Here is a 27,917-nt window from a genome sequence, read left to right on the forward strand (position 1 = left end):
GTCACACCGTACCGCGTGCCGATGGTGTAATCACCCGGAAGTGATCCCACGAGCTCTTCCTAGATCGACACCGGCAAGATGGCGGCGGACACGCAGGTATGAGTGTGGCTTAATTTAGAAATCTGGTTCAATCTTCCCTCATCGAGTGTATCTAACACGCTAATGATTATAGCCAGCTTTAATCCCCAAAAAGCAAGTGTGTCGAACGGTAACTTTTTCCACTGTTTGTGAATAAAGTAAAAAATCTATATGTGTCTATTTGGCAATGTGAGTGGAAAACGGGGGGTTGTGCTGTGTAAAAGCTGTGCACAAGTGCAAACATTTCAAGATGGTGTCTTACAGACCTACGAGCCGTTAAATAGTCAGAATAAACACGTAAACATGTATCGAAAGTTATACAAGAATGTGTTGTCACAGAACTTATTTTTGTTATAGTAGTTATCTTAGTAGGGAGAACAAAATCACGTTTTATTGACTACTGAATTGTCAAGTTACTATCTATATTTCACTATCGCTAGTGAACTTCTTACTCGTGACTTCCTGTCGCGTATGATGATGTGCAGTATTTACATTTGGCATATAGCTTTTCTCCACAACGTAACTCCAGTAGTAGTTTATAATGCATTTAGCAAGTGAATGCGCCCCCCCTGTTAAATGCCCAAACTTAAGAAGTCTAAATTAGTTTATATACACGCTGATTATCATGCACTGGAGTGATGGCACGCTAAATGAGATTTTTGTAGAGATGTATCCGAAAAGTTACCTATTTTGGTTAAGTTGCAGATGAGTGTCGGTGTTGTACATCAAAAATTGTATGAAGTGCTTTGTGTTGGTGAAAATTTGTAGTAGGTTGCCGCATCTACATTTGTGGGTCGATTGTATAACAGCGGCTGGGATGACTGTATGGCTTTGTTTGCCTGCTTTAGGTTTCAGAGACTCTGAAGAGATTTGCCCAGAAAGTGACCACAGCCAGTGTGAGAGAGCGCAGGCATGTGCTTGAGGAGCTGAAGCAGTGTGTCTCTGGCCGAGGTGAGAGTTTAGAAGCCACCTCTGTGAACCTCAGTCACTACAAGGCGGTGTCCTGGAGATACAGGCATCGCAGGCTCAGTGTGAACCTCAGTCACTACGAGGTGGTGTCCTGGAGATACAAGCATCGCAGGCTCAGTTCACAGCTGTAGCTTGATTAATTGTACCTGCTAATCTTGTGCTATGTGTTATTTTATTTTTCTTTGTGAATATGAGTTTTGATGCAGTAACACTGTGGTTTTCCATTGCAGACTTGCCTGAGCCTACGGTCAAGGGGCTCTGCAAACTATTCTGCCTGGCACTGCACAGATACAGGTCAGTGGTGCCACCTTGATCTTACTACTGTTCTTTTAGCTCTGCACATGAGCAGTGTCTGGGGTCTCCTCCAGGTTGTACCCTGTGCAGACATATCAATAATGCAGAGGAATTCCACATTTTAGTCAGGCAGTTTGCAGGAGCGCACACGTGGTGGAGTGAAGGTGGCACAAGTTTATGTGAAACCGGGCAGTGCCCTGTAAGCTCCACACAGCTGCCGTCAGTGTGGTGCGTGACTATGTCACCTTCCATGTCTGTGCTGCCTCAGGGATGCTGCCTCTCGCAGAGCCTTGCATTCTGTCATCAGCACCATGGCTGCTTCCCAGCCTGCCGTCACGGCGACCAGCCTCCTCCACTGCCTGCTCAACAGTGGCATCATTAGCAAGACCGGGTTGCCCAGGTAAGGAGGCGCAAGGGGTGAGGAGGCGCAAAATGGAGTGAAGGAGGTCTTTGTGACTTGTGTGCTTGTTCTGTTGTCTAGCAGTGAGGGGTGGTGAGCAAATGGCCAGCAGATACTTAAATGGAGCTAAAATGTGTGTGATTATACCCTTTAGGTTCAACCCTTTTCTTGCTGTTGTCTCGTGAACGACTTCTGGTTCCTTATGATTTTCTAATGCCTTTAGTACTGAGATGGGAGAAGTAAACAAAATGTAGAGAGACCTGAATGCATCGGGCGCTGTGCCTGCCTCTCGCCCCCCCTCAGTAAAGGCACTGCCCCTGCTGCCTCCATGGGCCTTTCCTGGACCTGTCTGCTGGTGCGAGCTGTGTGTCCCACTCCAGAGACCAGAGAGGGCCCCACCTGGAAGAAGCTGGTGTGTAACTGGGAGAAGCCACTCCCACTGCCTTTCATCTTGGTCCCTGATTAGTTTTTAAAACATCAATGAAAGTAAACAGCATACTATTTTCTGCAGGAGAAGGCTGGTTGGTTGCTTAGTTAGTTGGGTGGGTGAGTGGCCCGTGCCTTGGCTTAGCATTGCTGCCTTGTATGACGGGGTGTCGTTGATTTTGATGGTCCAGTGATGAATGCGAGATGACAGGAAGAATGAAGCCACCTGAGATTCACCTCTGGGCCATGCAGGTTCACAGAAAGATGACAGCTCTGTTTTTATAGAGGGTAATGAAGTGGACTTTGGCCAGCCGCCTGAGCTCAGCCACTTTCTCTGCCCTGCAGGTAGAAGTGCAGAGCCTGATGCTCGCTGAGGTGGTGGGTGGGGCCCAGCGTAACACCCTCAAATCGGCCCTCAAGAGCCTCAACCGGCTATGGAAAGAGGTGAGTGGATGCCAGGATGTGGCCTGGCGCCAGCTGAGTGGGCAGAGAGCCTCTCACATGCTTCCTTGTTTTCCAGAACCCGGGCCTGGCCGAGCAGTACCTGAGCACCCTGCTGAGTCTGGACCAGAACCAAAGTTCGCTGGTTCTACTTGGCGTGTGTGTGGACTTCTGCACGGCCCAGAAGGACATGGGCACCATTGAGAAGCACAAGGTTCGAGTGAGATACTGCCCCCCTCTGCCTGTAGGGGGTGCATTCAGTCAACCTATGTGATATAACACCCCAGCACTACCAAAACCCCTCCCCCCCCCCAATTCTCTATCCCCAGGGTGCCCTGCTGGATCTCTACCTGAAGACTGTCCTGATGAGTAAGAGCCGGCCGGCCCAGCACATCCTGGTGAGTCACGTGTGTGTATGCGTGTGTGCGTGCGTGTAGGCGTGTGCGTGTGTGTGCGCACATGTAGGGTATACCTATCCTTATGGGCACACAATGTCCCCATAACGTGATAAATATCCGTTTTTTTAAAACTCTATTTTATAAAAATCAGTGACTGCTATGCAAAAACTCTTGTATTTTGCTTGTTTACTTATGGTTATGGTTAGGGCAGGGTGGGGGTTAAGGTTGTCATAGTTAGCGTTAGCATTTTTTCCATAGAAGTGAATGAGCGGGCCCCATAAGGATAGGCATACCCTATGTGTGTGTGTGTGTGAGAGAGAGAGTGAGCGAGAGTGAGACCCCGGGTCACACCGTGGGCTCTGCTTACAGGAGTGGAGCGGCTCCATACTGCGGCACATCACCCACAGCGACTTCCGGGAGCAGCTGCTGCCTGCCCTGCAGAAAGCCATGTTGCGCAGCCCGGAGAACGCCATGCAGAGTGAGCGCCCCGCATGTCGACCTGCATGCATACATTCATAAATGCTGATGCACACATTCAGTGTAAATATGCACACAATCATGTATGGGAACACTGTCGTACAAAGAGCTGCTCTCAGTACGCACTGTCTCTGTCCTGCCAGCCATTTCCTGTCTGCTCACCTCCGTGACCCTTGACCTTAGCCAGTATGCCCTGGATATCGGGAAAGGCCTTGCAAGTAAGTCCACGTGCTCTTCTGCTCTTACGTGTCTCTGTGTGGCAGTCAGCTGTGTGGTGGAGTGACCATGTTTCCCCCCCCCCCCCCCCCCCCCATGTGACGTTTTGCAGGCCACCTGAAGGCCAACAACGCACAGCTGACGGAGGAGGCCGTGGTGGCCTTGCAGCACCTGGCCGAGCAGTGCAGTGACCCCAGTGCAGTCCAGGACGTTGTCACACACCTCTTCAACATCTTGGGAGGTCAGAGGTCACGCCGTAGCAAGAGCGATTACACTCAGCCTTGGATCATGTGGAGGAGTCTGTGGGTGACTGGAGAATGCAGGACTTACTCCCTCCCCTGATTGCAGGTTCTGAGGGGAAGCTCACGGTGGTGGCCCAGAAGATGAGCGTCCTCTCAGGTAAGCCCACACCCCTTTGTGTGTCGTCATGCCCACCGCCCCTCCCTGTGTGACAGTGATGCTCTGCTTCCACCTCCCAGGAATCGGCAGTTGCAGCCACCATGCCCTCTCCGGCACGTCTGGCCAGGCCCTCAGTTCTGCTGTCACCCTGCTCTTCATCCCCTACCTGCAGCAGGAAGGTAACCACACTCCCAAGCCTACCTGGACCTGCCTCTGCCCGGCCTCCTGCTTCCCAGCACCCCCAAGCACCCGGGCCTCCCACCCCCCTGGCCTGCTCCCCTAATGCCCGCAGCCTACCTTCCCCGAATACAGGAGAGATACTACTGCAGCATGAAGCCCTCTATTGTAGTGGGGGGAGAGCCTAAAATCCTTTGGAGACCTTTTCTAGTGAGAACTGGAATATGACAACAAAAAACTTACAATTACTTACAAAATGTTGTATATTTTGTATGTACAAAATCAATGCTTTTCAGTCTAGTTTTGTAATATAATTATCAGTGAGTGCCTCACAAGTAGCAGCTGTACGGTCCTCAAAACTGGGCACCAGTTTAAACCGAAAGCATGTGCTAAATCCTTGCTAATACCACCCCCCCACACACACATCTCAGCTGAAAAAGGGGCTTCTTTAGAGCTCAGACTGCTCAGATCCGAGAGGATGACTTGGACCGTGGGGATGCACTGGCAGTGCCTGAGCCCCAGGGGGCTCTCTGTAGCCACCTCAGCAGCTAAACTTAAACCGTGTTTTCAGGCCATTTTGGCCAGCTATCTGAATTCTCCTGGTCAATCACACCAGATAAGTGTTTGTTAATGAAACTCAGGAAATCAAAAGCTTCCCCTTAATTAGGTAAATGATTGGGCTATGGCCCGAATATCCGGATGGAGGAGCATCTCTGTGGGCTCCGCCATAAATCCAGCTGCTGTGAAGCATCATGTGCTGTAACCCATGGCCTCCCAGCATCCACTCCAGATACCGGGCCCTGCTATTAGTGGTTCCTGCGCGCCTGGGCCACAGCGGGTCTCTGCCAGTCGGGTGGGCCGTGCTATTAGTGGTTCCTGCGCACCTGGGCCACAGCGGGTCTCTGCCAGTCGGGTGGGCCGTGCTATTAGTGGTTCCTGCTCACCTGGGCCACAGCGGGTCTCTGCCAGTCGGGTGGGCCGTGCTATTAGTGGTTCCTGCGCACCTGGGCCACAGCGGGTCTCTGCCAGTCGGGTGGGCCCTGCTATTAGTGGTTCCTGCGCGCCTGGGCCACAGCGGGTCTCTGCCAGTCGGGTGGGCCGTGCTATTAGTGGTTCCTGCACGCCTGGGCTACAGCGAGTCTCTGCCAGTCGGGTGGGCTGTGCTATTAGTGGTTCCTGCGCACCTGGGCCACAGCGGGTCTCTGCCAGTCGGGTGGGCCGTGCTATTAGTGGTTCCTGCGCACCTGGGCCACAGCGGGTCTCTGCCAGTAGGGTGGGCCGTGCTATTAGTGGTTCCTGCGCACCTGGGCCACAGCGGGTCTCTGCCAGTCGGGTGGGCCGTGCTATTAGTGGTTCCTGCGCACCTGGGCCACAGCGGGTCTCTGCCAGTCGGGTGGGCCGTGCTATTAGTGGTTCCTGCGCACCTGGGCCACAGCGGGTCTCTGCCAGTCGGGTGGGCCGTGCTATTAGTGGTTCCTGCGCACCTGGGCCACAGCGGGTCTCTGCCAGTCGGGTGGGCCGTGCTATTAGTGGTTCCTGCGCACCTGGGCCACAGCGGGTCTCTGCCAGTCGGGTGGGCCGTGCTATAAGTGGTTCCTGCGCACCTGGGCCACAGCGGGTCTCTGCCAGTCGGGTGGGCCCTGCTATTAGTGGTTCCTGCGCGCCTGGGCCACAGCGGGTCTCTGCCAGTCGGATGGGCCGTGCTATTAGTGGTTCCTGCACGCCTGGGCTACAGCGAGTCTCTGCCAGTCGGGTGGGCTGTGCTATTAGTGGTTCCTGCACACCTGGGCCACAGCGGGTCTCTGCCAGTCGGGTGAGCCGTGCTATTAGTGGTTCCTGCGCACCTGGGCCACAGTGGGTCTCTGCCAGTTGGGTGGGCCGTGCTATTAGTGGTTCCTGCTCACCTGGGCTTCAGTTGGTCTCTGCCAGTCGGGTGGGCCCTGCTATTAGTGGTTCCTGCTCACCTGGGTCACAGCGGGTCTCTGCCAGTCGGGCGGGCCGTGCTATTAGTGGTTCCTGCTCACCTGGGCTACAGTTGGTCTCTGCCAGTCGGGCGGGCCGTGCTATTAGTGGTTCCTGCTCGCCTGGGCCACAGCGGGTCTCTGCCAGTCGAGCGGGCCGTGCTATTAGTGGTTCCTGCTCACCTGGGCTACAGTTGGTCTCTGCCAGTCCGGTGGGCCGTGCTATTAGTGGTTCCTGCATGCCTGGGCCACAGCGGGTCTCTGCCAGTTGGGTGGGCCGTGCTATTAGTGGTTCCTGCTCACCTGGGCTTCAGTTGGTCTCTGCCAGTCGGGTGGGCCGTGCTATTAGTGGTTCCTGCACTCCTTGGCCACAGCGGGTCTCTGCCAGTCGGGTGGGCCGTGCTATTAGTGGTTCCTGCGTGTCCGGGCCACAGCAGGTCTCTGCCAGGAGGATGCCCCCTGCAGGACAGACTGAGAGTTGCTTCTGTGCAGGTTGCTGACTCGCAATTTAACTACAATGGTTCTAAAAAGTCTGCCCTTGTGTTTTGTTCTGATTAAAGGGTTAATATATTTTATCGTATTTTCTGTTGACGATTAGTGTACTGTACATATTCTTAACTATAAATTATTCTTGAGGATGATGCAGATGCCATAGCATAGGGTACTGTTTGGGGACTATTTGGGCGGGGCCTGTGGAAGCATAATTATGCATTCTCACTTTCCATGATGTCTATCTTTTTGGCTCCCGATGAGTCTCTCAAACAAGGTATTCTATGTCCTCCCTCATCCCATTTCCTCCTCCCCTACCCACCCTGCAGTTCATGAGAGCACGCTCGTGCATGCGGTGGGCGTGCTGTCGCAGTGGAGCGGGAAGTTGACAGTGGAGGTCCCACGCCCCCTAGTGGAATGGCTAAAGAAGGCATTCACCCTGAAAGTCACCACATCCTCCGTGCGGCACGCCTACCTCCAGGCCATGCTGGGGGCCTTCAGAGGTCAGTGCCCTGTGCCGCGCTCTGTTACCTGCTCCATGCTCACCCTGACCTTTGAATTCCTTTACTGCTGCTTTGCGTAAACATCTGAAAATTTCCGTCAGCTGTCAGTAATAATGCTTGATCCTAGACCATGGTTATGCTGAAGTCTCAGATTCAGGGCCTTTGTAGTTCCTCGTACTGACTTAGGCGACCTCCTTTGCTTCTGTCTAGGCGACACTCTGTCTCAGGCCTCGGAGCTGGTGCCCCTGCTGGTGCAGACGGTAGAGAAGGCCGGTGCTCAGAACTCCCAGCAATCCTTGCTCTCAGAAGGCGTGGCAGCCGCCGTGCTGCTGTGCCGCCTGTCCCTGCAGGAGGCCCTGTCAGGTTAGTACTCTGGCCTGGGTTTCCGGGAGCGGGGGGTCTGCCAATGGTTGGGTGGGTCTTTGTTAACCCAAGTGCATGTCTTCACAGATTCAAAGATGGCTGCTTTTTGGACTCTGATCCTGGATGAGAAAAAGCCGCTGTTCACCACGGAGAAGTTCCTGTCCCAGGCCAGTGAGGAAGGTGGGGCTCTCTCGCCAGCTATGCTGTTGGGACACACTGACACATGCGTATGTCCGCGGACTGCATTCTGATTGGCTCGTTTCTCCGCGGTCCAGCCTTGTGCACCGTGCTGCAGCTCTGTGAGAGGCTCTTCTTGGACCATGCCCACCGACTCACCAACAGCAAATCACAGTGAGTGTTCATCCGCCTGGCCCTGCACATCTATTTGTTTACCATTTCCACTCCTTGTTTTGGAGGGAATTTCGGGCAGGTCATGTGACCGCTAGGGGTATAACGTCCCTCGCACTGCTCACTCCAGGATGTACCACCATGCGGTGGTGGCAGCACTGCTCTCGCGGAGCTGGCGGTGTGCGCAAGAGGGCGCAGCAGACCGTCAGGAAGTTGCTGTCGTCGCTGGGCAGCTCCGGCCTGGCACATGGCCTCCTGGGAGAGCTGCAGGCTGCGGTCAACGCACACAAGGTTAGGGGGGCACTGTGACCCTTGTGACCACAGGGTTCCTGCCCCTCTGCTGTTGGCGAGGGGAGTGCAGTGAGATGGGGGTGTCTCATCCGGCCCGCAGAGCCTCCCCATAACCCAGCACTCTGGAATTCTTTTGGGTTCCGTCTGGTAGGTTATTCGCCTCTGAATCCTACTGCTGTGCCTCTGTACCCAGGTGCTGCCCCCAGATGCTTTGCTGTCGGAGACCGGCGAGCTTTCGGAGCTGGGCCGCACCTACACCCCACCGCGCGTCCTGTCGGAGGCGCTGTGCACCATCTGCTCAGCCGCCACCTTGCAGGACGACCCCACAGAGGCTGAGCGCCTCGCCGAAGAGATCCTGGTTGTCTCCCACCATCCCTCCATAGGTGTGTCCGGCTGCCCGGCACGCCCGCCCCAGCCGCACGAGGCATCTGCAGATCCTGCGGGTTTCTGTCTTATCCCAGAATTTGCTGGATCTAAAAAATCCTGATCTGGACAGGAAATATCACAATTAAGGATCAGCACATGACAGAACTGACCAGATCAGTGCAGTACTCACACCTGCAGAAGTTAGATATTTTTTCTCCAAACAAGGAGCACAGTGAATGGCCTGGGTTCTGGAATTGGATAGATTTTTAGGCCTGGTGGTCTTCCTGGGCTTCTGATTGGACAGTTCTTTGCCATGTGACGTGTGGGCCCCAACCCCTGAACGCCGTCCCTCTCTTATGCCCTGTAGAGGTGGCTCGTCCGGGGCTTTGGCCAGTACTGCTGTCGCACATGAAGGTCGACACTGCCAACTTCATTGATAAACACCTGGAGAAAATCCTTCCTCGTCTGCTGGCTGGTGATGCCGACGACCAGGTTTGAGGCCGCTACAGCCCATGTAGAGCGATTTAACATCCCGTTTCATTATCAGAAATTAAATATTATAAATGATATCCTTGTCATATTCTTTATGAAAGTTAAAATCAGTGATATGACGGCGATGATTAGGGGTGTGACGGTACACAAAAATCACGGTTTGGTACGCACCTCAGTTTTGAAGTCGAGGTTCGGTACATTTTCGGTACCGCGGCGGTAGGAAATGACATCCCAATCCCAAAGTCCATTGCTGCCAAAAGGAAGGAGATGTTTTATTGACATGGGGGCCAACAGTCCTCAGGCTGAGAATCTTTCTACAACTGGTGTCCTGCAGGCGACAAAGAACGCAGTGGGCTCCCTGTGCACACTGTCCCCTGAGAAGCTGCTACCGCGGGTGGTGGAGCGGGTCACCGAGCGGCTGTCGAACCTCACGCTGGGGCAGGTCACCCGGGAGGAATACTCCATCATGCTGACTCCCGAGGGGGAGCTCCATGACAAGAGCATCATCCAGAGGTATCGGTGACATTGGTCAGAAGTATTCGGGGTAGAGGAGCTTGTTAAAGAACAAATGTTGTGAAGTCAAAGCAAACTTCTGAATCTTCCAATTATTATTTCTTTTGCTAATAATAATGTGTTTCTTTCACGCAAAGAAGTAGGCGAAAAGTTAATATTAACTTTTTACTTATAAAGCATTTTTTATCATTATAATCTAAATTATAGAAGCCTGCACTAAGGCATTAAATAGCTGGCAGACTGTCCATGCCGCTGATATCCAGGTCAGCTGCCTGTGGCTCACCCTCCTCCTCCTCTTCCTCTCCTCAGTGCCCAGCAGGAGAGCACCAAGAAGGGCAACCTGAAAAGGGAGAACAAGGCGTACTCCTTCAAGGAGCAGATCATCGAGCTGGAGCTGCAGGAGGTCAGTCCTGGCCTACGCCATGTTCGTTCCCGTTCTCCTCATTGTGGCCTGGATTCCTCCCCCGCTTGCACATGTGTGTGGTCTGCATGCGCCCCCCCGTGTCCCCACACGGTGTTTTGGGGTGTGCGGGGTGTGGCTCAGGCTGAGAAAGCTGAGCGTCAGGCGGCCCTGCCCTGATCGCACTGCTGCTGTGGCTGACATGTTGGGAGTACATGTACCCAGAGCCTCGGCATCCTTTTCAGGAAATCAAGAAGAAGAAAGGCATCAAGGAGGAGGTGCAGCTGACCAGCAAGCAGAAGGAGATGGTGCAGAGCCAGCTGGAGAAGGAGGCGGCCATCCGCAGGAGACTACAGGAGGTATGGGCACCAGTGCTCACCATCACAGCAACGCTGAAACATGCGGCACCAGTGACCATAACGTACCTGTAGCACTGTGCTGTTTCTGTAACGTACCTGTAGCACTGTGCTGTTTCTGTAACGTACCTGTAGCACTGCGTGATTTGTGGTTGATTTGATATGGTTTTTCAGGGCTTCCAATTATTAATAATCAAAAATATCCTATATTTATAACCCGTACACACAAACTCCAATACAGTGTAGTTCAAATGCCTTTAAGCCTATGCTTAATTAGAAAAGTTATCAACATTATCTTTAAAAGTGCAGGGAGCTCCCAGCAGAATTTCTTGTAAAACTAACTGAAATGTTAGACAGACAAACTGACTGAAAATGGCTCCCTGAAGTTTTATAGCTCTGAGACCTGCTCCCCGTTCACTAGTTCCTGGGCCATCTCAGCCTGGAGCTTTTGTAGCCAGGGCCCCTTTTCTGTGTTGCTTTTCGGTCCTCCTCCTCAGTCATACGGACGGCACACCTATTCTCTCCCTGTCCTTTGTTTTTGTCTTTAGCTGGAGGTAGAACTGAAAGCCACTGTGCGTCTTCTGGGGGCGCTGCTGAGCCGGCGGCCGGCCCACCTCTCCTGGCACCTCCCTGGGGTCCTGCAGGTGCTGATGCCCCTGCTCCACTCGCCCCTGGCAGCGCCCATTGTCCGCCAGCCCTTCCTGGACATAGGCATCTTCCTGATGCCCAAGGAGCTGCACCACCTTGGTAATGTTCCCGTCGGTCCTCCTTCAGTGATGACAGCATGACACGCAGCTAATTAGCCCAATTAAATGGCACCCAGATAATTAACCCGATTTTAAATAAGAGCTATTTTGTGAAGACTGTTACCCACAAAGACACTTGTGGAGCTGCCCTGTCCACAAACTATTTCAGGACAGTGACCATTAGCCCCTTGATTGTGAAGGTGTGGCCCTGCCTAGGGTTGGTAACCCATCGGTCATTTTGAGCCTTTGTCTCGCTTGTCCCTGCGGGAGATTATGGCACGACTGAAGACCTCAGCCTGTCCTGGTGATGTTGTCCCACCTCATTTGTTAATTGAGGTGTGGGACACAAGTGGACCTAGCATTCTAACAGTTATTAACTTGACATCTTGGAACCATTTGTCTCCAACTGTAACGAATCTTGGCTTCAAGTTAGACAATTATCTTAAACTAGATGCCCAGGTAAATGCAGTTGTAAAGGCAGGTTTCTTTCAATTAAGGCTTCTCTCTAAAAGTAAGCCATTTGTATGTTTTAATGTCTTTGAGAGGGTTGTTCATGCTTTTATTACAATGCACCTTGACTATTGTAATGCTCTTTATGCCGGCATCAGTCAGGCTTCATTGTCACGATTACAGCTTGTCCAAAATGCTGCTGCTCGTTTTCTTACTGGCTCTCGTAAACGACAGCAATATCTCTCCTATTCTTGCCGCTTTGCATTGGCTCCCTGTTCAGAGGAGAATTGAGTTTAAGCTTTTAGTGTTTGTTTTTAAGGCCCTACATGGGCTGGCTCCGTCGTGTATCGCTGAGCTTTTGGAATCTTATTCTCCATTGAGATCTCTGACGTCTGCAGTCCCTTTTACTTATTCACGGGCGCGGTTCAAGAATAGGGGTGACAGAGCGTTCTCGGTACTTGCACCCAGGTTGTGGGTAACCTCTCCGTTTTTAAATCTCGTCTCAAAACTCACCTTTATTCCCTGGCTTTTAATTAGCAGTGAGGCTGTACTTTCTGGTGGTCCATATTTATGGTAGTTTATTATTGTTATTTTTATGTCTTTTAAATTTGGTGTTCCATGACTTAATTCAAAATGTAAAGCACTTTGGTCAACATTGTTGTTTTTAAATGTGCTCTATATATAAATTAGATTTGATTATGATTTGGGTGTGTCGCCGTGACAATGGGTGCTTACCTGTCTTTGCCGCCTGTCATTCTGTCCATATCCCAGCCATGCTGGTGGGCCAGGTAACCTTGCGAGTCCTGAAGCCGGAGTGCCCCCTAGAGGAGGCGTGGTGCCAGGAGGACCTGGCTATGGCCACCCAGCGCACGGTGCTGCTGCTGCACGCCCATACTGTGCCACGCCGCGACGCCAAGGCTGGTGAGTGTCAAAGTGTCAGTCATGTTTATAACCTGAGGTCACGTGATGGATGATAATCCATGGGACTCCTCAACCTTCCCCCCCCACAGACGCCAGGCCTCTGTCTGCTCCATCCTTCTCCTTCTGCTTCCCGCTACTGCACGCCATGTTGAGCGAGACGGCCTGCACCAGCGACCAGGTGGAGGCCATGCTGGTCCAGGCGCTGCAGATCATCAGCGAGCACGCGCAGCTCCGTGCCCGCGACTCCCCCGACCTGCTTGTTGACGAGGTATCTTCCTGCTTCTCGTTTAGCCATGTTTTGTTCTTGACTCTTTTCCAAACGTCAACGAACATTCATGGAATACCACTAAAGTGCATGTAGTATTTCTCATTTATCTTTTTTTTGTGGTTTTCAGTACGGTCCAGAAATGCTGCCCCGTGTCAACATGCTGCTGCTGCTCACCAAGGTTATTTCCACTGGTGCCCCCCGGCTTCAGGTATGGGTACTGCAATTTATTTTCAAAAGAAGTTAAAAGAACTTGTCCGTTGTATGTGAAGCAGTTCGGGTGTTTTGCCATTCTGAGGTCTGTGTGTGTGTCTCAGGTCCTGGCCTCCAGCTGCCTGACCTCTTTGTGTGCCAGTGCTGGGGGGGGGCAGGGCTGTGCCCTGGCAGAGCTGGCCGAGGTCGATGTGTTGCTGCAGGCCCTGCTATCACCCTGCTTCTCCGTGCGAGATGCTGCCCTCAGGGTGAGTGTCAGGCTGATGGCCTGTTGCCTGAACCAGGAAGCGGGCTACTAGCAGGGCACTGAGCTCTCTGACTGCCTCCGCCCACCCCTAGGGGCTGTTGGAGCTGGAGATGGCCCTGCCCACCGACGCGGAAGCTGAAGTGGGCCTCGGGGTGCTGCGCAGGCTCTGGGTGGCCCGCTTTGACCAGGAGGAGGAGGGCCGCGCCCTGGCTGATAAGTGAGTGGGGACTGGGGGGGGGGGGGCTTTTCGGAGTAGAGGATAATTAACGCATCACACACCTTGCTACTCCATTTTAAACCACCTTTGATACTTAAGCGCAAAGGGCCAGGCTAACAGAATCCAGCGGCCTGTAGGCTAGCACATATTTTATTGTTAATAAGAATTACAATACCCAGCAATCCCTGTGGGTCTTGTGACCTTTTTTAAAGTGGAGCAGTGAATCCCCAGTACTCTCTCAAAGCGGCTGTGCTTAGCTGTGTCCCCGCCTCCCCTCCACGTGGGCTCAGGCTCTGGCAGTCCCTGTGCCTGGAGCTGGTGCCGGAGCTATGCAGTCTGCTGATCGCCGACGTGACACATCACGAGGAGGCAGTCCGCTCTGCCGCCGCCGATGCCCTCTCCAGTGCCCTCAGCAGCTACCGGGGACAGGCCCCTGCTGTGCTGGCTCGCCTCATCGAGCTCTACCAGCAGAGACTCTACGTGAGTTTCCCCTCCACCAGGGGGCAGTATGGCACACAGCCTGCCCAGACCAGTGTTAATGTACATACGCCTGCATTTATCTGTATATGCTTCAGTTACAATAGAATCTGAATATGTGATGTGGTTGTATAATAAAAGGCTCCTTGTCCTGTGTGGTTTGTGGTGTTGGCTCTGAGGAGGGAGTCTGTGTTCCTACAGCGTAGTTGCTCGCGCTGAGAGCCGTGTAGCTGAGCTCTACTCGCTCCCTCACGTGTCAGTGTCTGGCTTCACAGAGGCCCCCTCCTGTCCTGGACGCCCTCGGCCGAGTCATTTCCGAAGCCCCACCAGACCAGTGGGAAGCAAGGTAATAAAAAGACAGCGTGTGTCAGTGGCGTGAGGTCTGTGCCTCCTGTAGCTGTCCCCCGGACAGGCGAATCCAGTTTGGTTTTGCGACATCATTGACTGAATTCTCTTCATTTTTTTACTGAACAGAGAAGCATTTTGCTCGGAGGAATCTGGGGGCGGGGGCTGCCATTGGAGGCAGCATTATATTTGAGCATTAAGTCCCTACGTGACAGTGGGTGGAGAAAGCGGTGGTGGGTGGGGTTTACTTTGCACCGTCATTGACTGCCCAGCAAGGTCGTCTATTGCAGGGGGTGTGATCCCCACCCACTGTGGGCTTCACGGCCTTTCTTCCTATGTGTGTGTGTTTGTGCCCCCTGCAGGTGTGGCATCGCACTGGCCCTGAATAAGCTGGCCCAGTACCTGGATGAGTCACAGGTGACACCCCTCTTCCTGTTCTTCGTACCTGACGCCCTGAATGACCGGCACCCGGAAGTCCGCCGCTGCATGCTGGACGCCGCGCTCTCTGCCCTCAATGCGCATGGAAAGGTACCCCCCCCCCCCCCCCCCGTGAAATGCGGCTTGCATAAGAAATTTTTAGACGAGAAGAGGCCTTTTGGCCCATCAAGCTTATTTGGGGGGAACTTAACTAATGGCTCAGAGTGGTTAAAACCTTATCCAGCTCTGATTTAAAGGCCCCTTTAATTTCACTTTTTCATGCTGTGGGAACCATTAGTCTACTGATTAGCCCTAATACCTTTGTGTCTGAGTATTAGATTATTTATGTAAACTGTACTTTACTCTCTGTATTGTGTGTTATGTGTAATTGGTTCATATGTCTTTGAGATTCACTGGCAAACATCTGAGTCGAGCCTCACAGGATACGTGACTCTAATACTCAGGATGGGAGGCGCAGAATGCACACTTTTTCTCACTGTGTTGCGTATCAGGTGGAAATCTGAAATGCATTTAATCATACCTAGGTACATTTACTTTTGCTGTCCATTAATGGTCAAGTAGGTCTTTGTGTGGTTAAATATGACATTACAGTAAGTGCATTACACAGTTAAAAACAAAGCAGTATTTTCATATGTACATACAGAGGCTCACCGCTTAATGCTGGTTCACGATGGTGCGTGACCCTAACCCTCCCCGCACCGTCGGTCCTGCTCTAGACCCTCACTGCTGCTCAACATCCTCACAACACCCTTTGGTCTGCAAGTATCCCCCCAATCTGATTTGTGTCCCCCCTGCTAGTTGGATCTATGGCATTACAGCTCTCTCACCTTGCTACACATACCGTGGTCTGCTCGAGTCGCCGGTTAATGCATCAACACGTGTGTGTCCCCTATAGGACAATGTCAGCTCCTTGCTGCCAGTCTTTGAGGAGTTTCTGAAGAATGCCCCCCAGGATGCCAGCTATGACTCTGTCCGCCAGAGCGTCGTCATCCTCATGGGCTCTCTGGCCAAACACCTGGACAAGAGTGACCCCAAGGTGAAGCCCATCGTGGCCAAGCTCATTACGGCCCTGTCCACGCCCTCCCAGCAGGTACGCCCCACCCCCCTCAGTGGAGGCCTCTAGTCTTGGGCAGGGAGGTTGCTGTCTGTATGTATGGTGACCTGTGCCCCCTCCCCCAGGTCCAGGAGTCGGTGGCCAGCTGCCTACCCCCGCTGGTGCCGGCCATCCGCGAGGATGCGGGCGGGATGGTGCGCAAGCTGCTGCAGCTGCTGCTGGAAAGCGATAAGTATGCAGAGCGCAAGGGCGCCGCCTATGGGCTGGCCGGCCTCGTCAAAGGCCTGGGCATCTTGGCACTCAAACAGCAGGACATCATGACCACGCTTACGGATGCCATCCAGGACAAGAAGAACTTCCGCCGAAGAGAGGGTCAGCATGGGGGGCTGGGCGGTCGCACCTCTCGGTCCATCTGACAAACCCACATTCAGTCTTTCCCTCCCCGAAATAATCTCTGAATTTTCCTTCCTTGCCCAAAGAGTCAAAGCTCTCTTCCCCATGTGTGTGATTCTGTGTGTATCTGTGCAACTCTGTGCATATTTGTGTGACTGTGTCACCCTGTGTTTCAGGGGCCCTCTTTGCCTTCGAGATGCTCTGTAACATGCTCGGGAAGCTCTTTGAGCCATACGTCGTGCACGTTCTACCCCACCTGCTTCTCTGTTTTGGAGATGGAAACCAGTATGTCAGAGAGGTAAATGGGCGACCCTCTCCCATTCCCTCTTTGCTCTTCTTGTACTTGTCCTCATGTGCCTACCACTCTCCCTGCAGGCCGCGGACGACTGTGCCAAGGCTGTGATGAGGAACCTGAGCGCCCACGGGGTAAAGCTGGTGCTGCCCTCCTTGCTGGTGGCCCTGGAGGAGGAGTCCTGGCGGACCAAAGCAGGTGGCCCATCTGCCCGCGCCGTCCCACAATGCATTAGGAAGCCGCTGTGAATAAGGCGGCTGCCGTCCTTTTCTGCTGTCCCTGCAGCATCGTGTGTGGACAGAGGGAGGAGCTTTCTGTAATATAATTGCCAGTTTGGGTTAGGTTCCAATCTCCTCTCCATTTGTAATGATCGCTTTTTCCCCCTTGTCTCTTGGTAAATACACATTTTTTGGATCTTTGAACAGTGGAATTTTAATATACCAGCATGATACACTGTCAGGTGAATGTCCTTAGATGTATGCATGGGTGCATGAGCCTCCTAAAGTGCGGAGAGGGAGTGTGCTGTTCAGCTGCTGAATCGGCCCCCGCCCCCAGGCTCCGTTGACCTTCTGGGTGCCATGGCGTACTGCGCCCCCAAGCAGCTCTCGTCCTGCCTGCCCAGCATTGTGCCCAAGCTGACGGAGGTGCTGACTGACTCACACGTCAAGGTGCAGAAGGCGGGCCAGCAGGCGCTGAGGCTCATCGGCTCTGTCATCCGCAACCCTGAGATCCTGGGTGAGTGCAGCCCGGCGCTCGCTGATGGGGCCCCGCAGGCCTCTCTGTCTGGTGTCGTCTTTGAAACGCCCTCGACCCTAACGTGGTGCCGCTCTGGTGTCCCTCAGCTATCACCCCCATCTTGCTGGACGCGCTCACGGACCCCTCCCACAGGACACAGCACTGCCTGCAGACGCTGCTGGACACCAAGTTTGTGCACTTCATTGATGCGCCCTCCCTGGCCCTCATCATGCCCATCGTGCAGCGCGCCTTCCAGGACCGCTCCACTGACACCCGCAAGATGGCCGCCCAGATCATCGGCAACATGTACTCCCTGACGGACCAGAAGGTGCATGCGCAGCGCGTGGCGTACGATAAACGACCCCATAGCGTGCTAATAAACTGTCAGGTTATTACTGTCGTTAAAATACTCTGTATTCTGCAGCTGCTGCTGGTCGTGGCTTAGTGGTTATAACGTTTGCTTTGGCATTTTCACAGCCCAGCTGATGAAACGAGCTCTCATGCGAGCTTAGTCACAAAGCTGGCATTAGGCAGCATTTCTTTGAAATGTCTGTTGTAGAGACTCTTGCCTCAAAATGAGCCTGGAAGTCAGGTGTTAACTCTACCTGTATTAACTGCTTTTGTTTGCATATGGCTCTGCTACAGGACCTGTCCCCTTACCTGCCCAGTGTCATCCCAGGACTCAAGGCCTCCCTGTTGGATCCTGTGCCAGAAGTGAGCCCCACAGTCCTTAAAATATGTTTGAGTCCATGAAAATTAGCAGATTTTTCTTAAATCTAAATTTAATAAGATATACTAAAATCTATCAGGTGTGCTGTCATTGAAAATGCTCATTGAAAACGCGTTAACTGCGGAATGTGGCATGCAGGTGCGCACGGTCTCGGCCAAGGCCCTGGGCGCCATGGTGAAGGGCATGGGCGAGTCCAGCTTCGACGATCTGCTGCCCTGGCTCATGGAGACTCTGGCCTCTGAGCAGAGCTCCGTCGACCGCTCTGGTGCCGCCCAAGGTGAGCCAGCCCACTGGGGTAGTGCGCCAGAGCCCGCGATCCCATTGTCCGGCCTCTAGCCGTACTCCCCCGTACCTAAAATTTGAGCCCCTCCCCAGGTCTGGCAGAGGTCATGGCGGGTCTCGGCGTGGAGAAACTGGACAAGCTGATGCCAGACGTGGTTCAGACAGCCAGCAAGGTGGACATTGCCTCACACGTGCGGGACGGATACATCATGATGTTCATCTACCTGCCACTTACCTTCGGGGACAAGTTCACACCCTACGTGGGCCCCATCATCCCCTGCATCCTCAAGGTACCTCCATAGCTCTGCACCCACTGTTGGCCAAGGTCCGCAGGTCTGGAGCGGATACCAGTCCATCACAGGGCACAGGGCTGGGGACACCCTGAACAAGATGCCAGTCCATCACAGGGCACAGGGCTGGGGACACCATGAACGGGATACCTGTCCAACACAGGCCACAGGGCTGGGGGACACCCTGAACAAGATGCCAGTCCATTACAGGGCACAGGGCTGGGGGACACCCTGAACAAGATGCCAGTCCATCACAGGGCACAGGGCTGGGGGACACCCTGAACGGGATACCAGTCCATTACAGGGCTGGGGGACACCCTGGATGGGATACCAGTCCATTACAGGGCTGGGGGACACCCTGGATGGGATACCAGTCCATTACAGGGCTGGGGGACACCCTGGATGGGATACCAGTCCATTACTGGGCTGGGGGACACCCTGGATGGGATACCAGTCCATTACAGGGCTGGGGGACACCCTGGATGGGATACCAGTCCATTACAGGGCTGGGGGACACCCTGGACCTGATGCCAGTCCAGCTCTCGGCTCGCTCGGTGACCGTTTCCTCCTCGCTGGCTGCTGACGTGACACCTACATGTCACACTGTCTGGCTGTGTCTCCTGTCTGCCTTTTTGGCCAGCAGTAGAGTTTAATGACTGGTGGTGCCATTTTTCTGCATATCATTGTGTTCCTGTTCAAACAGCAGCTCTTCTATCATTTTTAAGACTGAAATAAGTTAGAATGTCTGCCTTCTGGAGAGGCACTGCGCCCCCTTCAGACCTCCCGGGCCTCATGTCCCCAGGCTGCTCAGCATCACCCCCTTTCCATAATTCTACTCCCAGGCTCTGGCGGATGAGAACGAGTATGTGCGGGACACAGCGCTGCGGGCGGGCCAGCGCATCATCAGCATGTACGCCGAGACGGCCATCGCACTGCTGCTGCCCGAGCTCGAGCAGGGGCTCTTTGACGACCTGTGGAGGATCCGGTATGTGACACCCGTACACGGCACACGTGTGATACATGGCACACACCTGAGACACACTGCCTGGCTCACCGCAACCCCTGGCCCCTTTGCAGGTTCAGTTCTGTACAGCTACTGGGAGACCTACTTTTCCACATCTCCGGGGTGACGGGGAAGATGACCACAGAGACAGCGTCTGAGGACGACAACTTCGGCACAGCGCAGTCCAACAAGGTGCGTACATGTGTTGGTATGGGGGCGTGCTCTCCTGCTCTCCGCATGGGTGTCATGTTGGCATGGGGGCGTGCCCTCCTGCTCTCCGCATGGGTGTCGTGTTGGCATGGGGGCGTGCCCTCCTGCTCTCCGCATGGGTGTCATGTTGGCATGGGGGCGTGCCCTCCTGCTCTCCGCATGGGTGTCATGTTGGCATGGGGGCGTGCCCTCCTGCTCTCCGCATGGGTGTCATGTTGGCATGGGGGCGTGCCCTCCTGCTCTCCGCATGGGTGTCATGTTGGCATGGGGGCGTGCCCTCCTGCTCTCCGCATGGGTGTCATGTTGGCATGGGGGCGTGCCCTCCTGCTCTCCGCATGGGTGTCATGTTGGCATGGGGGCGTGCCCACCTGCTCTCCGCATGGGTGTCATGTTGGCATGGGGGCGTGCCCACCTGCTCTCCGCATGGGTGTCGTGTTGGCATGGGGGCGTGCCCTCCTGCTCTCCGCATGGGTGTCATGTTGCCATGTCACGCTGTTCCCTAACTGGCCCCAATGCCGCAGGCCATCATCGGAGCCCTGGGAGTGGAGCGCAGGAACCGCGTGCTGTCTGGGCTCTACATGGGCCGCTCAGACACACAGCTGGTGGTGAGACAGGCCTCCCTGCACGTCTGGAAGATCGTGGTATCCAACACGCCCCGCACCCTCCGTGAGATCCTGCCCACGCTCTTCTCCCTGCTGCTGGGCTTCCTGGCCTCTACCTGCCCCGACAAGCGTACGGTATGTTGCACCGCGATCGGCGACACCCCATCCCCTCCATCAGCCCCCTCCCCGCCCATGGCAGCAGAGGAATGGTGTGACCCAGACTGACGTCTCTGCTCCCCTATGACAGTTAAATGGAATAGCCAGGCTCAGTCAGACTGGACCCAAACTAGCCAATAAGAAATGAGCAGCTGCTGCCTGAGCCAATCAAATAGAGGCCTCATCCTCTGCACAGACGCACATGCCGTGTCTCTCTGTCTGTCATGTCACTCGCCCTCTGACCCTGTCCCCCCTGTGGGATGCAGATTGCTGCCCGCACACTGGGCGACCTGGTGCGCAAGCTGGGTGAGAAGATCCTTCCGGAGATCATCCCTATCCTGGAGGACGGCCTGCGCTCCGACAAGAGCGACGAGCGCCAGGGCGTATGCATCGGCCTCAGCGAGATCATGAAGTCAACCAGCAAGGATGCGGTCAGTGTCTCTCGCTCACACCGAACAGTCAGACAGTTGGCACCCTGAGCCCGCCACCCAGCTGAGCCGTGCCTGTGGCGCCCCCTGCAGGTGTTGGTCTTCTCCGAGTCTCTGGTGCCCACGGTGCGCAGGGCGCTGTGTGACCCACTGGAAGAGGTGCGGCAGGCTGCTGCCAGGACCTTCGAGCAGCTGCACTCCACCATCGGGCACCAGGCGCTGGACGACATCCTGCCCACACTGCTGCGGCAGCTGGTGAGACGCGCATGCACACACATGCACACACATGCACACGGGCCCCGGAGGGCACTCCTCACATGCTGCTGTCTGTCCAGGAGGACCCGGAGACGTCGGAGTTCGCTCTGGACGGCCTGAAGCAGGTGATGGCTGTGAAAAGCCGCTCCGTGCTGCCATACCTGGTGCCTAAGGTGAGCCCCCCCCCCCCCCCCCCCCCAAACTCCTGTGGCCTTGTGTGACCCCCCCTCCCTGACCGCGTGCGTGTCTCTGTGGCCTCATTTCACCTCGCTCTCCCTCTCCGCCCCCCCGCAGCTGACGGCACCCCCTGTGAACACGCGGGTCCTGGCCTTCCTGTCCGCCGTGGCGGGAGATGCGCTCACCAGACACCTGGGTGTCATCCTGCCTGCTCTCATGTCCTCCCTTAAGGACAAGCTGGGGACCGAGGAAGGCCAGCAGGTGGGGGCCCCTCGCAGCCTCCCTGTTCCTGATAGAAACAGGACCTTCTCCTGGTTTGCAGGAGACTGACTGCTACACAGCCCCCCGCCTGGTACAAACCAGCCAGGTTAATGCAGCACGCATGTGCCTTTGCCCCCTCCATGCAGGAGCTGTGCTGCTGCCAGACGGTGATCCTGTCTGTGGAGGATGAGGCAGGACAGCGCATCATCATGGAGGACCTGCTGGAGGCGTCGCGGGGTCCCGACGCCGGCATGCGCCTGGCCTCAGTCACCATCCTCAGCGCTTACTTCGCCCGCACGCGCACAGACCACAGCGCCCACACACGCGCACTGCTGTCGGGTCTCATCCGCCTCATGAATGACGCCAACCCTGAGGTCCTCAACCAGAGCTGGGACACCATCAACTCCATCACCAAGGTGGGTGTGAACTCCATCACCAAGGTGGGTGTGCCTAGGGCGTGTAAAATTCAGCCGTGTATCTGTGAGGGCGACAGACGCAGGACTGACCTGAAAGCTGGACACACAAAGCTGGCAGATTGCGACCTGACCGACTGTCCCTGTGTCCCTGTGTCCCTCTGTCCCTACACACAGAAACTGGATGCGGGCAGCCAGCTGGCCTTGATCGACGACCTGCACAGGGACATCCGCTCAGCTGGCGCTGATGCCAAGGGCCAGCATCTGCCGGGCTTCTGCCTGCCCAAGAAGGTGAGAACATCAGCTAATGCTGCCCCCCCCCCCCCCCGTTCTGGGTCGTCTACCTCCACACACCGTTCCAGTCCCTGGCAGTACCGTCTGTCGTCGTCTCTGCTCATGCCTGTGCTTACCCGTCAGGGCGTGACGTGCATCCTGCCCGTGCTCCGAGAGGGCGTGCTGACAGGCAGCCCAGAGCAGAAGGAGGAGGCCGCCAAGGCGCTGGGTTGCATCATCCGGCTGACCTCGCCCGAAGCCCTGAAGCCTTCCGTGGTGAACATCACTGGCCCGCTCATCCGAATCCTGGGAGACCGCTTCTCTTGGACCGTCAAGACGGCCTTGCTGGAGACCCTCACCCTGCTGCTGGCAAAGGTGACGCCTCCTTCTGCGGCGCCTCATGCTCACTCCCTGGGCTCGTGGCCTCATGCCCCCTCTGCACTCCCGCCGCACAGGTGGGCATTGCCCTGAAGCCCTTCCTGCCCCAGCTGCAGACCACCTTCCTAAAGGCTCTGCAGGACTCGAGCCGCGCAGTGCGCCTGCGGGCCGCCGAGGCCCTCGGACAGCTCGTTTCCATACACAGCAAAGTGGACCCCCTGTTCAGCGAGCAGCTTGCCGCCATCCGCAACGCAGAGGACTCGGGTGTCCGGTGGGTCCCACCTCCCCGAGGGGGCCGTGTTCTGCTCTTACAGAAACCGAACTAGCAGCCAGTGTGTAGTTAACAGCAGCACCCATTTACAGCATGCAGAGTCCCAGAGCCTCTTTAAATCGGCACCTCATTGGCACCATATCAGCAGCTGAAGAAGCTTTTAATACAGGTGGTTACAAAGCTTGTAGCTTCAGCGCTGGGCTTATGGGGGAAGTGGAACAACAAGCTGAGCCCAAGGCCCAGTTCAGCGGGAGGACGGTACTGACAGGAGCTGCTGCTGCCCATGCTGCTCTTATGTATTACAGCAAAGAGACACAGACACACGCAGTCAGTGCTCCGTGTGTTAAATCGCTGTTTTTACGCTGGTGTAAGCTGTCTGTACTGACTGACAGTTTAAGGCTTTTGTACTTCTGATGTGTTAAAGCACCAGTATGGAATTGGTGCTGACGTGTTTCCCCTACACTCCCCAAACAGGGAAACCATGCTGCAGGCTCTGAGGTTTGTAATCCAGGGCGCAGGGTCAAAGGTCGATCCGGCCATCCGCAAGAACATCAGCACCATGCTGCTCGGCATGCTGGGACATGACGAGGTACGACTGCTGCCAACAGCCTGCAGAGTGTGGCTACGTCCCAAAACTTTATTTTTTGATTGTTCCCTCACTCCCTCGACTCGCTGTCTAGCTGAAAGATCTTGAAGCTGACTGACTGAGTGAGTGAGTGAGGAAGGTAACATGGACAAAAAAGTGATATTGGGACGCACTTGCATCCTCGATTACTTTCCATGCTCTCCCTGTATATATGGAGTCATCAGTGAGGTAGAGCTTTTATGCCATATCATGGGTGGGTGTCACAAAAGGTGAATTTCCCTTCTGTGATGGGTGATCTTCACTGGACTTCCACATGCACCCAGCAAAAGGGGTGATTTGAGTGAAAATCATTGTTCTCCGAGGTATTGGGACAGCACTTCAACATCTGAAATTCAGAAAAGTTTCCTTCGTCCCTGAAATGAAGCGAGGGAGGGTGCCGCAAATAGGGGTTTGGGATTGTGTGTGTGTGTGTGTGTGTGTGTGGTTAAGGTCCTGATCATGTGACCTTGTCTTCACTGTTCCCGGTAGCCGTTCAGTCTTTGTCAGTCTGCTGGGTGTCTGCAGGCATTCCACGGTGATGGCCTCTCTGCAGGATGTGGCCAACTTCAGGGGGCGGTGTGAAAGTGTGGGAGGCGGGCGGGTCGTGACTGCTCGTTCACTGAGCCACCATCTGTCCCTGCAGGATGCCACACGCATGTCAGCCGCTGGCTGTATTGGCGAGCTCTGTGCTTTCCTGCCAGAGGAGGAGCTCAGGGCGATCCTGTTGCAGCACGTCCTGGGTGAGTGTGCATGCGTACATGCAGACAGACACACAGTAGTGAGAATTGACCACACGCAAGTGTGTATACACATACACATGCACTTTGCACACTCATAAATGTGTTTGGATGTGAACATAAACACGCGAGCCTGCCTCCCCCCCCCCCCAGCGGATGTGTCCGGCGTGGACTGGATGGTGCGACACGGCCGCAGCATGGCCTTGGCCATCGTTATCAAGGCAGCCCCCCAGCGGCTCTCGGCTGAGGAGTACGGCCCCACTGTGCTGGCCGCCGTCTTGGCCAGTGCCACGGCAGACAGGGTGAGCGGGCACTGCATTGGGACGCACCACTGCATTGGGACGCACCACTGCATTGGGACGCACCACTGCATTGGGACGCACCACTGCATGGCTCTTGGGGGGGGGGGGGGGGATGTAGATATGTGCTTGTCACCACTAGTGCACCTGGATCCTATTTTTAGTTTTCTCAGACATTTTCACCTTTCCCATCCATTCCCCCCCGGTCAGATCCCCATCGCCACCAGCGGCATCAGGGCCATGGGCTATCTGATGAGGCACCAAATGGTGAATGAGGGAGGGGGCGGCGTCTCGCCTCGAATCATCTCGCAGTTTGGGAAGGTGAGCACCCGGGGAGGCCATAGCTTGATGCTTAAGGGATGGTTACCGGAGCAGGGATGCTGGGCTTTGGTCCTGCAGTCGCCGCCAGCTCTTAATGGCTCCCTTGCCCCACCCAGTGTCTGCAGAACCAGTCGAGCGACGTGCGGCTGGTGGCGGAGCGTGTGCTGTGGTGGGTGTGCCGTGAGCCCACCACACCGGCCCTGGACCTGGGCCTGCTCAAGCCTCTGCTCAAGATCCTGCTGGATAACACCAAGGACAAGAACACGAGCGTGCGCGCCCAGAGCGAGCACACCATCGTCAGCCTGCTGCGGCTGAGGCAGGGGGATGACCTGCTGCAGGTCAGGGGGCCCCTGCTCACACACACACACACACTCACACACTAACCTCTACCCAGCCCCAACCTTAACCATAAGTAGCCATTTTTAACTTGTTTTGATTATAGTCAGAATTTCATGAAATATGAATGTCCCCACAAGCTAAAAAGTAACAGGATCGACCAGGTTATGGGGTTAGTTGGTTCCCACAATGTGTAGTAAATACAAACACACACACACCTGCTGATGCCCTGACGATGCCACTCCTCTGTTCCTGCAGAGTGTCAGTGCCACCCTGGATTCTGCCAGCAATGAGCTGCTGTCTGAGTGCAGCCGCCGTTCCCTGAAAAAGATCGCCGGCTTGCCAGACTCCAACGAGGAGATCGACGACACCATCCTCACGTGACGTGTTGGCTGGAATCGAACCGGACAGGACCGGACTGCTGCCACAGCTGCATGTGACACGTTCACACCTGTGACCTGCGACACACACACACACACACACACACACACACGTCTTGCGAACCACACACTAATGCCTCATGAACTGTGGCCACGCTCTGCGTACAGGAAGAGGTGAGGAGGGAGGCGCCGGCTTCCTTCATCACCTCGATTCTATTTTTTTCTGAAGTAATAGCCATTCTGTTCTCCTTAATATAGTACCAGCATTGTAGGGTGCATTACTCCTAGAGCGCACAACTCATTGACAGTAAAAACAGCTAAGCATCCAGATGTCATGAGTTAAAGATTTGAGATTTAAATACAATTCAAAAATTCCCTTTTTAAATTCTGAGGAACAGTTGAGAACGGTGCTGTTCAGGGTATTCCCCAGCCTATAGCCAGCGCTGCCTCCAGGCCCTGCAACCGGGTCGACAATAAGCAGCTGCAGGATGGATCGATGTTAATAACGTTACTCTGTACATCAGGATCTTTACAGAAGATTGAAAATGGCTTCCCCCCCCCCCCCCCCTTTCCTTTTTCGGCCCCCAGGTTTTATGCTCTTGTGTGTCTGTGTGTATCTGTGCCACACATAGCTCTGGCTAAGAGAAATCTGCGGGATGATGTTAATACCATAATCTGTTATTGACCCTCCCCCCAAGATGCTGTACAAATGAAGAACAGCCAAAATGACCTGATTTAATAAATGGTTTCAAGTGTTAACTGAAATAGTATATTTGGTGGGGTTGGGAGGGGGGCAGGAGTCTGAACCGAGTGGGTATAAGATCTGCAAGTTCATAGCCTGTCATTTTTATGAACTGTGCTGGATAAATGTCATGAATATATGTTTGAATGTCCTCTTCATTTTGAGATTCCTGATCAGTCCTGAAGGGGAGGCTTTGAATGTTTAAGCTGGGGGGGGGGTTCACTCCAGGCCCTCCCCAGGCAGACTGAAGGTGCCCTCCTCCCAGGCCTACGCAGCGTATGGCAGCCTGCCTCTGGAGGCTACCCAAGGCTTCACCAGCCGTCTCTCTCACATTGGCTGCTAACAGCCCGGCTGACGTAATGCAGTGTTCCTGGTGTTAATTAAAACATTTCAGATGCTGTGGTTTTTCCTCGCAGCCTATTAAGAACATAAGAACTATACAAAGGAGAGGAGGCCATTCGGCCCATCAAGCTCACTTGAGGAGAACTAAACTAATAGCTCAGAGTCGTTAAAATCTTATCTAGCTCTGATTTAAAGGAACCCAAGGATTCAGCTTGCACTACGTTATCAGGAAGGCTATTCCATACTCTGACTGCGCGCTGTGTAAAGAAGTGCTTCCTTAAATCCAGTTTGAAATGTTCTCCCGCTAATTTCCACCTATGGCCACGAGTTCGTGTATTTGAACTAATGCTGAAGTAACTATTTGGTTGAACAGCATCCAAACCTGTTAGAATCTTATATACCTGGATCATGTCTCCCCTCAGTCTCCTTTGCTTGAGACTGAATAGATTTAGCTCAAGTAACCGTTCCTCGTATGACATTCCTCTAAGACCAGGAATAATTTTTGTGGCCCTACGCTGCACCTTTTCTAAGGCCACAATGTCCTTTTTAAGATTTGGTGACCAAACCTGCACACAATATTCTAGGTGAGGTCTCACCAAGGAATTGTATAATCTTAGCATTACCTCCCTTGACTTATACTCCACACACCTGGAGATATACCCCAACATCCTATTGGCCTTTTTTATTGCTTCCCCACACTGGCGAGAGTGGGACATGGAAGCATCAACATACACACCAAGGTCTTTTTCATGATCAGCTACCTTTATTTCAGTGGGACCCATAAAATAGCTGTACTTTATATTTCTGCTCCCTACATGGAGTACCTTACATTTGTCTACGTTAAATTTCATCTGCCAGGTATCGGCCCAGTCACTAATTAAATCAAGATCCCGCTGTAGCTGCTGAGCCGCTACTTCAGTATCTGCTACACCACCCACCTTGGTGTCATCTGCAAATTTCACCAGTTTACCAGTTACTATTAGCTGGGCACCCAGTGTGGGAACGGCTCAGCGGCAGGCAGGGGGGGTTCTGGACCCTATTTAGGGGGGTTTCGGCCTCCCTAAACCCCCCCCCTTGCAGATTTGGGGTGATGCCCTGTATGTCATCAATGGCCTGGGTTAGATCCTAGTGCCGCTATGGTACAACTGAAGCAGGGGCTTTTACCCAAAGTGACATAGGGTCAGCCAGCAATTAGGCGCTATGGGCCTGGCTTCGGCCCGATGGTGACATCACTCTGCCAACTCTAGGATTTCAAC

At 54.3% G+C, this 27,917-nt stretch overlaps 1 protein-coding gene across 1 annotated transcript; it reads left to right on the forward strand.

Annotated features, from left to right (window-relative positions):
- Positions 1–26,458, forward strand: gcn1 (GCN1 activator of EIF2AK4). The gene is given in 59 exon segments (XM_048992767.1): positions 1–96; positions 927–1,029; positions 1,278–1,341; positions 1,610–1,741; positions 2,045–2,153; positions 2,513–2,611; positions 2,688–2,822; positions 2,938–3,006; positions 3,376–3,484; positions 3,627–3,701; positions 3,812–3,940; positions 4,048–4,098; positions 4,179–4,277; positions 7,055–7,228; positions 7,439–7,591; positions 7,679–7,771; positions 7,867–7,942; positions 8,070–8,118; positions 8,120–8,230; positions 8,424–8,613; positions 8,964–9,088; positions 9,423–9,601; positions 9,911–10,004; positions 10,247–10,360; positions 10,906–11,104; positions 12,325–12,474; positions 12,564–12,742; positions 12,870–12,950; positions 13,057–13,200; positions 13,292–13,416; positions 13,707–13,896; positions 14,169–14,239; positions 14,601–14,766; positions 15,572–15,766; positions 15,856–16,102; positions 16,300–16,421; positions 16,499–16,613; positions 16,971–17,150; positions 17,258–17,478; positions 17,796–17,864; positions 18,019–18,157; positions 18,256–18,452; positions 19,295–19,437; positions 19,530–19,647; positions 20,187–20,402; positions 20,690–20,854; positions 20,945–21,106; positions 21,187–21,279; positions 21,401–21,544; positions 21,691–21,960; positions 22,135–22,248; positions 22,375–22,605; positions 22,686–22,879; positions 23,354–23,468; positions 24,148–24,244; positions 24,395–24,543; positions 24,751–24,861; positions 24,978–25,199; positions 25,456–26,458. Coding segments are annotated over 59 exon segments (8,010 nt in total). The 5' UTR covers positions 1–78; the 3' UTR covers positions 25,582–26,458.
- The last annotated feature ends 1,459 nt before the right edge of the window (positions 26,459–27,917 follow it).

The sequence above is a fragment of the Brienomyrus brachyistius genome, chromosome 2 (assembly GCF_023856365.1).
Source record: "Brienomyrus brachyistius isolate T26 chromosome 2, BBRACH_0.4, whole genome shotgun sequence".
Lineage (NCBI taxonomy): Eukaryota > Metazoa > Chordata > Actinopteri > Osteoglossiformes > Mormyridae > Brienomyrus > Brienomyrus brachyistius.